This window comes from Rhinoraja longicauda, chromosome 2, assembly GCF_053455715.1.
Source record: "Rhinoraja longicauda isolate Sanriku21f chromosome 2, sRhiLon1.1, whole genome shotgun sequence".
Lineage (NCBI taxonomy): Eukaryota > Metazoa > Chordata > Chondrichthyes > Rajiformes > Arhynchobatidae > Rhinoraja > Rhinoraja longicauda.
Genome location: NC_135954.1, coordinates 85,837,482 through 85,852,820, shown reverse-complemented (window position 1 = coordinate 85,852,820; position 15,339 = coordinate 85,837,482). Strand labels below are relative to the sequence as shown.

Below are 15,339 nucleotides of genomic sequence, written 5' to 3'. Positions count from 1 at the left end.
AGGCTCAACAAACTTACAATTGTTTTTTATCTAAAGGTTAAGGGGAGACCTGATAGAAGTATATAAAATTATGAGAGGCATCGATAGGATAGACAGTCAGATCCCTTTTCCCTCCACGGTGGAAATGGCAGAGACTAGAGGGCATAGCTTTAAGATGAGGGGAGCAATGTTTAAAGGAAATGTGCGGGGGCAAGTTTTTTTTATTTTTTAACACGGAGAGTGGTGGGTGCCTGGAACACGCTGCTAGGGATAACGTGCATGTTAGAGGCTTTTAGATAGGCACTTAGATATGCGGGGAATGCAGGAATATGGATCGCATGCAGGCTGAAGTAATTAGGTTAACTTGGCATCATGTTTGGCACAGACATTTTGGGCTGAAGGGCCTGTTCCTATGCTGTACTGTTTTATGTTCTACTTTTGTACTCCAACTTTCTTGCATCATTTGCCAAAATACTAGTTGCCTTGCAAACCCCTTGCTGTAATTGCAGTGGGTGAGATATCTCACAGCTGTTGGTGTGACATCTCTACTTAAGAATTATTTGAAAGAGAAAACAGGTTCATTAAATTAACAAAGGTAAGGAATATGCTGGCAACCATAATGAATGAAGTAGTTATAAAACAATTTGAAAATAATTAAAAGATTGAAGTTATTTGACATGGGCTGATGAGAGAAATAAAAATCACGCTGACTAATCTGTACAAGTTCTTTGAGAAAGTGATCTGATAAGACAGATGTGGTGTATTTGGATTTTGAGACGTTTTGATAAGGTTATCTACAGGTGGTTGGTTAAAAGATGGAAGCACAAAATTGAGGGTGATATACTAACGTGGATCAAGAATTGGATAGAAAGCAAAGGAACAAATTGATCCCTTACAGGCTGTGACTAATGGAGGGCTGCATGGATCAATGTTTGAGCTTTCATGATCTATATCAACAATTTGGCTGAGGTGAAATGCCAAATTAAGATTTGCTGATGACGCTAAACTATTTGGATTGTATGTACAAAGGAAGGATGATGTAAAGAGGCTTCATGGAGTTGTGGGTGTGGATACACCACATAAATGTGCAAGCACATGGGCAGTGGACTATCATGTGTGGTCATCAAATTTGGTATGTGGAACAGATGAGAATGGATGGTGTTCAAAGTGACCTGGGTGTGCTTTTACATGGCCAACATGCAGGGGACGAAATTAGGAGGAAAAGTGCTATAAAACACAGCGCAGCAAAGGAACAGGTCCTTCGGCCCAAAATGACTATCCCGAACAGGATGTCAGGTTAAACTAATGCCAAATTATTATGCCATAAACTATGCCAAATTAAACTAATCCTTTCTGCCTGCATGTGAACCATATCCCTCAATTCCCTGCTTAACCATGTGCCTACCTAAACGCCACTGAAATGCTACAATTGTCTTTGCCTCCACACACATTCCAGACACCCACTACTATAAACAAATGCCCCATACATACATCTCCTTTAAACCTTGCCCCTCGCACATTAAAGCTACACCCTCTCCCTATTGACATTTCCACTCTGGTAAAAAGGTTATGACCATCTACCCTATCTAGGTCTCTCATAATTTCAGAAAAAACAAACCAAGTTTGTCCAATCTTTCCTTATAGCTAATGCCCTCTAATACAAGCATGTTTGCCTTTATTATAAAAGGGGTTCAGTACAGGAGTAGAAAAACTTATCCAATGATGGAGTGCCTTAGTGAAATCGCCCTGAACTGCGTACAGTTCTGGATGTGTTTGCTTTGAAACTGAATGCATGTGGCACCTCGCTGGCAAGTCTGCCAAACAAAGCCACCTTTATATTCCAACTGTTTCCATTAGGCAAAAGATTAATTATCTTCAATCACCTGAATGTTTCAGTAACAGCCTTGGGCCCAATAGGGCCTTATCAAACACCCTTTGGAAATCCATATGCATTACATCTACTAGTTTCCCTTACCTACCCATTAAACCTATGCACAAGGAAATCTGAGAGATTTATAAATTTTCCTATCACAAACCCTTGCATGCCCTACATGTGGCCATACCTTAACTTAGAATTCATAGCATTTTGAACACACAATTTTAACAAAAGTCTACTTTTAAAATTGATTACATTGACAATTGGCAACAGACTGCAGTTCAGAGTGAGTTTTATTTCCTATGATCAATGACAGAAATATTATGTTTAGAGTGATTAAAGGTGTAAAGATTAAAGATATTAATCAGAATGATTAGCAAGGGTCACTTTAGTCTGGAAGAGTGAATGAATAATACAAGTGGTACTTTTTGGTAGGAGGCTAATCAGCACCGTTGGCAAGTCTTGCACTACCCCAGTAGTCAAGAGTATATAAAAATGAGGAATCTAATTTTTTGCTACATTTTACTGAAGAGCTGCAAGAATTGTAATAGAGAACCAAACTGAATACAGAATGTAAAGTTCCATATAAGGATGGGATGGCAATGGAGAAGATGCAAAATAAATTCATCAGGATAGAGGGTTCCAGCTGTGAATAGAGACTGGATGGACTGGACAGGTTTTCCTTGGAGTAGAAGAGGCTGAGGGGGACATAGAGTGATACAGCATGGAAACAGGCCCTTCGGCCCAACTTGCCCACACCGGCCAACATGTCCCAGCTACACGAGTCCCACCTGCCTGTGTTTGGCCCATATCCCTCCAAACCTGTCCTATCGATGTATGAAGTACACAATTATTAAGAATATTCCACGGTTAGTGTATGAGAAATGTTTCTCCTTAGGCAGCATAGTATCACAGCAGTAGAGTTGCTAACTTACAGCACCAGAGAATCATGACTACGAGCGCCTTCTCTACGAAGTTTGTGCGTTCTCCCTGTGAGTGCGTAGATTTTCTCCAGGTGCTCTGGTTTCCTCTCACACTCCCAAGACGCACAAGTTTGTAGGTTAATTGGCTTTGGTAAAAATCGTAAATTGTCCCTAGTGTATAGGATAGTGCAAGTGTACGAAGGTGATCTCTGGTCGCCGGGGACGCATTAGGCCAAAAGACCTGTTTCCGCGCTGTATCTCTAGTCTAAAGATATCTAATAACCAGAGAGCACAGCTGTAAGGTAAGAGGTAGGAGATTTAGGAGGGGATTTTAGAAGGTATTTCTTCACTGAGGTTATTGGAATTTGAAATGAGATTAGTATTGATATTTACCTTATAGACAGCATGCACACACCTTTTGGTGCTGGATCTATGACAGATTCTCTGGATCAATTTTGGCTAAGCGGAAAGACTGACTTACTCAAATTTCAATGAAATTTCTCTCGGATATTCTGAAGATTGACACAGTAGGTGACAAGATGCCGCTTCCTCTGGTATGATAATCTAAAACTAGGTTATTTAGTCTCGGGATAAATGAAAAATCAATAAAAACGGTATATGCTGGAAATCTAAAATAAAACAGTAAATGCTGTAAAAACTCAGATCACAATGTCTATGGAAACAAACAATTAATGTTTCAGGATTATTTCTCTTTCCACTGAAACTGCTTGATCTGTTGAGCTTTTACATTTTGTTTTTTATCAATGGGATAAAAGGGTTTGGGCATGTAGGATTGAGATGAGGGGGCGTTTCTTTGCACAGATGATTGTTAGTCTTTGAGATTCTTTGTCTGAGGGTTGGGGATCCTCATCCTTTGAGCAAATTGAAGGATTTGGAACCAACAGGTGTGGGAACTAGGTGGGAATATGGAAGAAGTCCAGGATGAGAGATTACTGAACTTTGGAAATGGCTCGAAGGGCAACTTGGTGTACCCCAGTTTCTACTTGTATGTAAACAGCACACATTTTATTGCACCAGAAACTTGGGCTTTTACTGAAGCAGTTCTATAATATTTTGTGGCATTTATTCATGTCATATGGCATCAGTACCTATGTTTATGTATTTCAAATACACAGCAAATGCAAGTACTTTAAATCATCAGTAATGCGTTTCCTTGAACTGGACTAATTTAAAAATAAAAGGGTTTTTTTCAGCCATTTCAATTTTAAATATTGGGAACAACTGGTGAGAGAATTACTTTCTGGTGCCATCCTGGAGATGAAAAGGTTAAGTATTTAAATAAACAAGTTTCAGCAGGGAATTTGTACCAAAACAGATGACCAAACCAAATTTTCCTCATGAAAAACTAAATCAAAATTTGGTCTATTGCCTTGTATCACAAAATGTACCTGACAGCAGTGCGACCTCCTCCTAAAACATAGCTGTTGCAAAAAAAAGTCTTCCCCACTCATATCCTGCAGCTGTGTAGCTCATAATTAAAAAGGCTGCACCGCTTCCTGCTGCGGACACTTCAAAAGATTTTTTTTGTCTCCAGTCCGTTGACGTCCAGCTTGAAATGACTTGCCTGCATTTTTGAGTTGATGTGGTATTAAATAACAAAATTCTATGTAAACTCTATATGTATATATATATATATATATATAGATAAAAGTGGAAACCATTTTTTAGAAAAAGAATCAGGCTTCGTGGAACAAACTGTTTCATTGTGACCCAAAACAAAAAATAGAAAATATGGTCGTTTAAATAAGCAAATCAGGTTGTTTTTTTCTGTTCTTATAAATCAGCCTAGCAAAAATGCCAAAATGCTACAATATTAATACGCAATGTATAAAGTAAAACATCCAAGAGGAATCCAAACTACATGCTCTAACTAAAAATGTGTTTACTTCTTGATCTTGTTCAGGCAAGACTGGAATTAAATAATTCACAAACTTATATCTTCCATATTCGAGTGATATTTTGATGCCACTCGAAATCAACAGGCAATGAATATCGCAGAGAAGATCCTGCATTCAATGACTGGATGGTTGCAATTAATTCCAAGCATATGTTTAAAATAAGTTAAATCATAAAGGGTTAACTTCTTCCTCACCTCGGTGTCATTATTGAGGTTCCAGAGGTCTAATCGTCCCATCCCATCCACACAGGCAAATAGTGCAGGATGCACTGGTGACCACATGACGTCGTAGACATAGTCTGCATTGTCTTCAAAGGAGTAGAGAGGCTTGTTGTGCTGTAAGGCGGAGAGAGCAAGAAGACTTTGTGGCGCTAGTACTGCCCGAGGCTGTCTGGCAAGTCTAATTAAAAACTTTGCACATTTTCAAAGTGTCATAAACCAATGAGATGAAAGTCTGTAAAGGTGGGAGTAACTTCAATACAACAGCTGCCTGGTACGATAAATAATATATTTTTAAAAATCCATAAGCACTTCACGAGTATGCCGCAGACAGGTAGACATTTAGACTTCCAGCTCACAATTCATTCACGACAAGTAGGAGGTTACATGTCCAAATGAATCAAACTGTGGTAAAACTGCTTTAAGTGAACCAGGCAGCGGAATTAACTGCAGGCTTCCAAACAACAAGCTGGCATTATAGAAACAGAGTGCCATCTAGCGAACAAACCCTGTGCAGCAGCACAGTTCTAGTCGACGTGAACTGGTTTCCCCAGAGGCCACATGACCTACTCTGCTTATCTCCACTCCAGACATTTCATCTACAATGTGGACAGCTGCAAGGAAATACTGGCCAACATCAAAGGCAAACATTCAACTTCACTGACCAACATAAGGGCTACTGCTATTACCTGTCATTTTCTCTTAAGTAAAATAAATTTGAATAAAAGATGCTTCTCCGTCTTTCTTTCTGTCCCTACCCCTCACCTATTCAAACACACACACATATACACTCCCTGCCTACCCAATGCACCCACCCTCACAAAAGTAAGTGTCTTTTTATGAGCAAATATTTCATTCTAGTGGGAAAATAAATCTCAACTGTTCTTGTATAGATTGTCACCGAGTGTCTTTATCCACTGCACCATGCTGTAGATTATAGATCTTTTTAATCTTCACTATGTTTTCTGTGACTACATCATCGCATGAAGATCTTCATACACACTTCAGAATACACAGTACACTTAAATGTGAACACATTTTCTACACATGTACACGAGAATTTTTTTACTTTTACAGATTAAACAAAAAGTAACTCAAACAGCACTTTGAGCTTTTCTTGCCAAATTACAACACTCGGATCATATCAAATCCTGCTATGCTAAAAGTGGATTTGTTGTGTGCAAAATAATGTCGCATTACAGCAGGTCATAGGAGAGCGAAATGCTTTTTCTTATTTCTCACAATGGCTCCTGCCAGCTCAGCTGAGAGCAGAAACATCAAAGGCTTTGAAAAAATAGCGATATACTATTATTCATTTTGATTGACAGATCATGAATAATGAGTCACCACCCAAAAAACAGCAGCTATAGGCCAGTGAGTGAAATTAATTCTTCAGAATCTAATGGCTCCCTTTGTAAAAGGACTTAATGACATGTTACTCTTTTGGGTTACATTCATAAGGCATCAAATGAACTGCACGCACGAGAAACATAGATGTGAAAGGTTCAGATAACAAGGCACGCACCCCTCAGTCTAGTCTGGACTGACCAGCAATTACCCATTTACACTAATCCCGCTCCATTTTCCCCACATTCCCATCATCTTCCCACAGATTATACCACTCACTTATATACCAGGGGCAATATTACAGTGGCCAACTGACCTTCCAATCCAAATATCTTGGGAACATGGAACGATACAATTATCCAGAGGAAACTTAGAGGGGTCCTGTGGAAAACAGAATTTGCACGGGCAGAATTGGAGATCAAGATCGATCCCAGGTCACAATTGTTGTGTGGTCGCAACTCTAACTGAATCCTCATGTGCATGGTTGCATTATCATCTTTACTAAAGTGTTATACCGACTACTATATTATAATGGTGGCCCCTTTAATGCTGATTCATTACCGAACTGTTGATCCTGGAGTCTAAAAATACACTGGGCTGCACTGCTCCATGTTCACATACTGCCCAAGATGCTGCGGGCTTGCTCATGATGCAAGTTGCTGTCTCCACCTCTGTCTGGACGAACACCTGTTCCCAGCCCAGAGATTTCTCTATCGTGATAAACTCAGCCGCACCCAATGCATCCAAACTATTCCATCAAAATTACCGCAGGATCTTGATCAGCTGGGCAAGTGGGCAAAGGAATGGTAAATGGAGTTTAATGCAGATAAGTGCAAGATGTTGCATTTTGGGAAGTCAAACAGAGTCACGACTTTCACAGTGAACGGAAGGGTCTTGGGAACTGTTGTAGATCAGAAGGATCTGGGGGTGCAGCTACATTGTTCCTTGGAAATGGCATCACTGCTAGATAGGGTGGTCAATACGGCTCTCGGTACATTGGCCTTCATTGGTTAGGGTATTGAGTATAGAAGTTGGGATGTTATGTTACAGTTGCACAAGATGTTGGTGAGGCCACATTTGGAGTATTGTGTTCAGTTTCGTTCACCCTGTTATAGGAAGGATGCCGTTAAGCTGCAGAGTGCAGAGAAGGTTTACGAGATGTACAAGGATCATCCCTCAAGGTCCCATCCCTTAATTCATCCCCAATGTCCTGCAAACTATTATGCTTCTCGAGCTCATCTAAATTATTTCAGAAAGTAATGGTTGCATCACCTTCCACGAAGTGAGTTCCAGATCATTCCCACATTTTGAGTGGGAAAACTTCCTCACAACCCCCTTCTCTCCATTCATTCCATCCAAACCCATCAGGAGTTTGTAGACTACTGTCAAATGCCCTCTCAAATTTCTTTGTTGCAAGAACAACTCCAGCTCCTCCAGTTTAAACACAGCTAAAATCCTATGAACCTTTCTATTAATTAATTTCCACAACCAATGTAAAACTTTTACATCTTTCCTAAAGTGTGGAGAGCAGAATTGATGGCAAAGCTGTCAAATTAACAATGGTTAAGGCATGATATCAAAGATTACTGTGCCCAGGGAAATATCAGCATGATAATAGATTGCCCATAAAGAGAATGTATAGATGGGTAATCCACAGATGAAGCTGCAAATGATGGAGAGGTACCAGAATCAACTGTTTAAAATAAGCAAGTAAATGGCTTAGGAGGAACAGGGATTCGCAACCACATTTTGTCAATTCACAGAGAGCCAGAAAAGCAAGTTGTTCGGAGTGATTTGTAATGCAGGGAAAATGAAAGATTATCCACTTCATAGAAAGAGTTCAATGTAGTGGACAGACATACCGGAATGCAGGGAATGATGAACATCCTCAGGCAGCAATCTAGTGTTTAACCAAACCATTTTAGTGACTAACCACTGTTCATTTGATAGCATTGCAATCAGTTCTGGTCTCCACACTTTGGGAAGTCTGTATACAACAACAGAAAGTAATTAGGAACGCAAATGGAATGCTGGCCTATATTGCAAAGGTGTTGCAGTATAAAATTTGGGATGTTTTTAATTTAGTTCTCAACCTGAAACATCAACTATTTCTCTCCCCATAAACAGTGCCTGACCTGCTGATCCCATTCTCTTTAGTTTCTTTGTTAGTGCATTGGCGAGATCACTCGCACAGTTCTGATCTTATTGATTGATTTGAAGGCAATTGAGGAAAAGTTTAACCTGTTTGAATCCCGTGTGGATGACCTTTCTGAATAGAAGCCGAGTAGCCTTCTCAACAACAGAAAATGCTGGAGACACTCAACAGATTGAAAAGAGAAACAGAGGTAGTATTTCACATCCATTGATCTTCACCAGACCTGGAACTGAGTTTATATTCATTTGAATTAAAAAAATAAGTAATCTTACTGAAACAAGCAAGATTCTGAGGGAGCTCAACTAGGTACAGTAGAGCCTTAATAACCCAGCCCACTAGGCTTTTGGTGGTGCAGGACCAGTGAATTTTACAGACTATTGGATGTTACTCCTATTAGTAGCTAAACACACATTCACTTCGCTTTTTTTTGTAAACATGTTACACCATAAATGTCCCTGTAAATCAGCGAGTTGAAAGGAAGCAGAAAATATACAGACACTCAAGACCCCAGCTCCTGCCATAGAACTACAAACATTCCTGACCCATGGTGTTTTCGACCCTGACCCAGGTTGCATATCTGGCCCATACTGAATCTCGGCCTCAGCTGCACTCCAGAGCCCCAACTCTCGACCTCCTCCCCTGTACAAAATGACATTTGCCTCTTGTCTTCCTATTCTGCCAGACTAGGTTCTGCTGTCAAACATGCTCCACTGTTGACCATACTTCCTGCAACATTCTAGACAAATGAATAAGCCAGATACTGGACCAGCAGGATTTCTAAAACATTGGATGCCAAATTTTTAGAGTTTCATTGTGGACGCTGAGCAGGCATTTCCTCCAATGGGGTAATCTAGAACCAGGGGCTGCTATTTCAGAGTGATGGGTCACCTCTAAACCAAAACACAAACAACTGGAGGAACTTAGCAGGTTGGGCAGCATCTGTGGAGGCAATGGACAATGATTTGGGTCATGATCTTTCTTCCAACTATTTGAAGTGGGATGGGGGCGAAAACTGGAAAATGGAAGTGGGGGCAGGACAAGGCCTGGTAATGATAGATGGATACAGGTGAGAGGATTGGTGTGTTTGACAGATGGGTGTAATAAGTGACAATGGCTAGATATGAAAAGGAGACAAACGGATGTCAGATAAGGAGGGAAAGGGAGTGAAAAAAAAAGCCAGATGGAAGGATATGTGGAAGGAAACAGGGGCCAAGGGCTACTGCTAATCGTCTTTCAGCAGCCACCATTACCTTCACCCTCCATCCCCAGGCTCCACCTGCTTTAGTTTCTTTCTCTCTTGTCTGCCTCCACACATCTGCCTGCCAAAGCCTCTCCACTCCATCCCTCCCCTCCCTGGCTCAATATGCCCAACATCTTCCACAGTCCACCAATCACCTCTTGCTTCAGTCTCACCTCTCCCTATCTCCTCTTTACACTAGCTATCTGTCTTCTTCACTTCCAATTCTAATGTGGAGTTTTAAACTGTTGTGTCAACCATTCCTTTTCAACCACTGATGCTGTTTGACCCACAGATTCCTCCAGCAGATTGTTTCTTCCTCCAGATTCTAGCATCTGCAGTCTCATGCCTTCATCAGATTATTGTAATAGCAAGAGAAACGAATAGACCAAGACAAGAGACTGGAGAAGCTAGAATCTGGAGCAACATGCCATCTTTTCCTACGCACAGATGCTGCTCAACTTGCTGAGTTCCTCCATAGATGGTTTGCTCGACTAGACTTCGCCACAGATTTTCACTCAACTTAATGATGTGTAGTATGACAACGGTTATAAAAACAGTGGTTACAAGAGAAATATTTCAGTTTGATATACACAGTAGATTCAAGTGAATCATGTCGAACTACACAAAATTACGGCAGCATTAAATTCAGTCTGAAGGTAAAGTAATGACTTTTTTGTGGATTGTTTTTTTAAGTCAATGCATTCTTTATCACTGAGTTTGATAAATGAGTCAAACAAAAAAAAACGATGATCCGTCTAGTTTCCTGATGTGAGAAAAAATCAATGAATCTGATGAAGGAAAGAATGTAGTTGATAAGGTACCTGAACTATGGCGTCAGTGAGTCAAATAACGAGGAAAGGTTTGGGTCAGGGATGCCTATCCAAGCTATAATTTTGCTAATGCCTCCCTCCATATGCTCAAATCTGCTTTCAAAGGCCAGACCAAGAATAAAGTTTTAAATTTCTGCCTTGACAATACATTTTCAAAGAACAAATCACAAAATTCAGCATAGCCACAAGGCTCAACTTCCTTATGCTCCTTAACATTCTTCAGGGGAAAGAAATCATCTCTTGAAAATGCCCGCACCCTTATTCCAACTCTCCCTCCGTGCTTTCTTCTTCTGGGTTCAATGCTCCAGGTGATAGGCACATTCCAAAACTACTCCAAACAGACCAATGGCAAAAAGGTGACCGGTCACAATTTCCTGGCAATTGCCCCGCTCCCCAACACCACCGTAGATGGCACATTTTGATACTTATCCGTTTACTAGCTTCTCAATAAATTTAGATTTAATCAAAATATCCCATCAAGTTTGCAACTTGAAGGCCAACAAGATGGGATTCAAAATCTCTGCATTTAGCTTGGAATTCAGCAACTGTTATTGAAATTTGTAAAGTGAAACACTCATTCAAGAGAAAAAAAATCCAGCATCACAACAGAATTTTTTTTTAAAAGCCTATTTCAAATCTGCTGCAGTGTTGCAAATGGCTTTAAAAAAATTAATAAATATCTAATCCAGTGCTGCCAAGGGCAGCAATGTGGCATAGCGATAGAGTTGCTGCCTCACAGCGCTTGCAGCGCCAGAGACCCAGGTTCGGTCCCGATTACAGCGGCTGTTTGCATGTAGTTTATACGTTCTCCCCGTGACTGTGTGGGTTTTCTCCGAGATCTTTGGTTTCCTCCCACACTTCAAAGACATACAGGTTTGTAGGTTAATTGGCTTGGGTTTGTATACTTGGTATAAGTGTAAATTGTCCCTAGTAGGCTTGTGTTAATGTGCAGGGATCGCTGGTCGGAGCGTACTGGGTGGGCCAAAGGGCCTGTTTCCGCGCTGTATCTCTAAACTAAACTAATTAAGTTGAATACCACCCTGGCACCTGATCAAGTTTATCCTAGATCATTGTGGGAATCTAGGGAAGAAATTGCAGGGGCACTGGCAGAGATAATTGCGTCATCTTTAATTGTGGGTGAGGCACTGGAAGAATGGAGGGTGGATAATGTTGTGCTTTTATCCGAGTGCTGTAAAAGCGAGCCAAGTGATTCCCGACTGATGAGCCTACATCAGTGTGGGAAGGTTATTGGAGGGGATTCCGAGAGAGAGGATCTACCAGCATTTGGAAAGACAATGATTGATTAGGGATAGTAGGCATGGCTTTGTGTGTAGGAAATTGTGTCTCTCAAATTTGTGTTTTTGAAGAGGTGACCCAAGAAAATTGAGGGCAGTACTGTAAATAGTACCATGGACTTTGACAAGGTCCTGCATGGTAGGCTGATGTGGAAAGTTAAATCACATGGAATCCGAATGGTCTTGACCAGAAACATCACCTATTCCTTTTCTCCAGGGATGCAGTCTGACCCACTGATTTGCTCAAGCGTATTGTGTCTATCTTTGGTGTAAACCAGCATCTGCAGCTCCTTCCTACGTATAACATTTTGGGATGTATACAGAGTAGATAGTGTCATTTTTTCAAGATGAAAATGTCAAATATCAGAGGGTATACGTTTAAGATGAGGGGAAAATTTTAAAAGGAGATTTGCATAAGGCAAGATTTTAAACAGAGAATGATAGGGATTGAAATGCACTGCCAGAGGATGTGGTAGAAGCAGATACAATAAACATATTTAAGAGACCTTTAGGCAGATACATGAATAGGCAGCAAACAGAGAGATTCAGATCATGTGCAGGCAAATGCCATTAGTTAGATTAGCATCTCGGTTGGTGCAAACATGGTGTGCCAGAGGGCCTGTTCCTATGCTGGCTGTACAGTTCAATGTCTAAGATTCTTAAATGGTGAAGTGCAAAGATGGGAGCACGCAAGATCCTAAACAACCAGTTCACCCGCACTGTGCAGGGGACGCTATACAGTAGGTGCAACAATATTTTTTAAGCTCCATACCTGCTAACCAATATGCAAAAAAACTATTAAGCCTTAAACATTTCATATTTTACTAAAATAAATCCCATTGCTGACTTGGACCTAATTGCTTTAAAAAATGCAAACCACTGTAGTGACTTTCACAATAAATAAAAAAAATCGCGGGAAGCAATTTATTTCTGCTCCGGGTATTTCCTTCTATTGACCTCCCACAGTTCCTCTTGCCAACTCCATAAGTCTTTTCTCCACTTCCCCATAAAATGTCAGCATTTTTTTTTCTTTCTTCATCCCACTCAGCCAGCCCAAAACTGCAGGGTTACATTCACTGAAAGGAACATTTAAAAAAATAAGAAAGCCACAGAGGGAGATCAAGAAACACTGCAACCAAGTGACAAGAATTTCAACATGTACTGCAAGACTGAAGTCACACTGACAAAACCAACAGATGTGAATTTTTGCATCATGACTAGGAAATGAAACGGCTCATGTCTCAGACTTGAAGAAGCTACTGAAATGAAACCGTTTAAAGTGGCAGGGGTGTGGGGAGGGGCGGACGATGAAGTTGTACTGACGGGCGTTTTATTAAATGTTAAATCTATGCAATCTGGACTGATCAAAAACGTAGCAACAAAGTAGGCTCAGAAAACATACATTTCATAGAACAGGACAGCTGGAAAATATTAGCATTACGTAAACATGAAAAAACAAGTGGCCTAAAGTATTCGGACACCTAACAAGCTCTGGATTCAATTGAGAAGTAGAAAACAAAGATCAAGTCGCATGTAAATTTCTAATGCATAGTATCTTAGAAATCATGGCTAAGAAAATATTCATGCAAAATCATAATCCTACAGTTAGATACAAGAAAGTGCATCTTACCTTTGTGGACCACAATTTGACTGTCCAATCAAATGAAGAGGTGACAAACAGATGAGAGAAATCAATCTGTCCCACAGCCATGTGGCAGTTAATACCAGTCACTGGACCCTGGTGTCCCTCGAACATTTCACCAATACCAGCCTTACTGGAAAACAGGTTTCATGCAAAATACAACTCATTAACTGGGCAACAAAAAAGTCGATTTTTTTTTCAAGAAGCATTAGTGTAGCCCAGCAGATATAAATCATCTGTTCATTGACTCAGTTTTTACATCTGGTTCAATAGCTGTAAAATCACATTTGACAGTCAAAATGCTTCAGTTACAATATACATTATCCAAAGAGAAAAAAAAAAATCGCGTGGCCATTAGCAAAGGATCCAACAGCCCATACTGTTTATCCCAATATATAGCTCAGTTGTGTCCATTTGAAATGAAAATATAGTTGAGTTCTTAAATCAATCGCTAGAATTAATATTATAATTATATATGCAAAATTGTTATATGCAAAGAGCCAAAATTCCCTTCACAAAAACAATGTTTCAATTAAACTCTGGGATTCCTGATCAAAAATAATAGCAATGGCTTTTCATGCAAGTACTAAAAGATTTTGTTAAAAGGGTGATTTTGTCAATTGCTTGCAACAAACCAAAGAGTAAAAATCACATTGCCAGTTAACAAAAGCAGACAGAAACCAAAGTGGTCATCAATGTTTAGAAGCACTGGAGATGGGCAAGATCCTCAATGAATATTTCTTCACTATTTTAACCATGGAAAAAGACACGAAGACGAGGAAACTTGGGAAAGTTACTGAAGATATCTTGGGGACAGTTGATATTACAGTCGAGCAGGTGCTGGGTATCCTATGACGTATGAAGGTTGATAAATCTCCTTCTGATCAGATATATCCAAGGACACTGTGGGAAGCCAGAGAGGAAATTGCAGGTGTTCTGGCTGAGAGATACAAATCATTGTAAGACACGGGTGAGGTGCTGGAAAACTGGTGGGAGGCTCATGTTGTGCCTCCATTTAAGAGCTGCTAAGAAATATCTGGGAACTATGAAAATCTGGAAGGTGCATCAGAGGATGATAAATATTTGAAACATTTTGGTTTAGTTTAGAGATACATCCTGGAAACAGGCCCACTGAGTCCGCGCCGACCAGCGATCCTCGTACACTAGCACTATTCTACACACTAGGGACAATTTACAATTTTTGTCAATGCCAAATTAACTTACAAACCTGAATGTCATTGGAGTATTGGAGGAAACAGGAGCACCCGAGGAAAACCCATGCGGTCATGGGGAGAACGTACAAACTCTCTACAGACAGCACAAATTGTCAGGATCGAACCCAGGTCTCTGGCGCTGTAAGGCAGCAACTCCTCTGCTGTGCACAGTGCTGCTCCTTTTTTTAAAATAAGCTTTCGACTTTCCAAAGACATGCAGGTTAGTAGGTTAATTGGTTTCTGTAAAAATTGTCCCTTGTGTGTAGGAAAGAACGTGTAGCTGGTCGGCGTAGACCCAGTGGGCCAAAGGACCTTTTACCATGTTGTATCTCTAAACTAAACTACCACTTTGCTGATCAAGGCCTGCTAGAACTCCCAGTTGCTAACCTTGCAACTCCCCTTCCCATCTTTCTGTTCTCAGCATAGTCCATTGCCCGAGTAAGGCCACACGCAAACTAGAGGAACTGCATCTCATATTTCACTTGGATAACTTACAACCTCATGGTATGAACACTGGATTCTCCTATTTCAGCCACTGCACCCCCTCTCCCCACATCTTTAATTCCTCCCCCTTCTTTTCTCACCCGTATTCCTTGCTCTGGCTTTACATTTCGGTCCTCTTCTTTCTTTATTTGACACTCTTTTGCCCTTTTCACTTCCAACCTTTATCACGTACTTCATACCACCACCAACCCCCCCCC

General features: G+C 40.5%; 1 protein-coding gene across 4 annotated transcripts in view; it reads right to left on the bottom strand.

The window, feature by feature from the left end:
- dync1i1a (dynein cytoplasmic 1 intermediate chain 1a) overlaps positions 1-15,339 on the bottom strand; it is a 143,814-nt gene that overhangs the window by 13,979 nt on the left and 114,496 nt on the right. For all 4 annotated transcript variants that reach the window (XM_078422337.1, XM_078422346.1, XM_078422353.1 and 1 more), the window contains 2 exons: positions 13,413-13,557; positions 4,892-5,032 (listed from right to left, as the gene is read on the bottom strand). In XM_078422337.1, the coding sequence (XP_078278463.1) occupies positions 4,892-5,032; positions 13,413-13,557 (286 nt within the window). The remainder of the gene's footprint in view (positions 1-4,891; positions 5,033-13,412; positions 13,558-15,339) is intronic.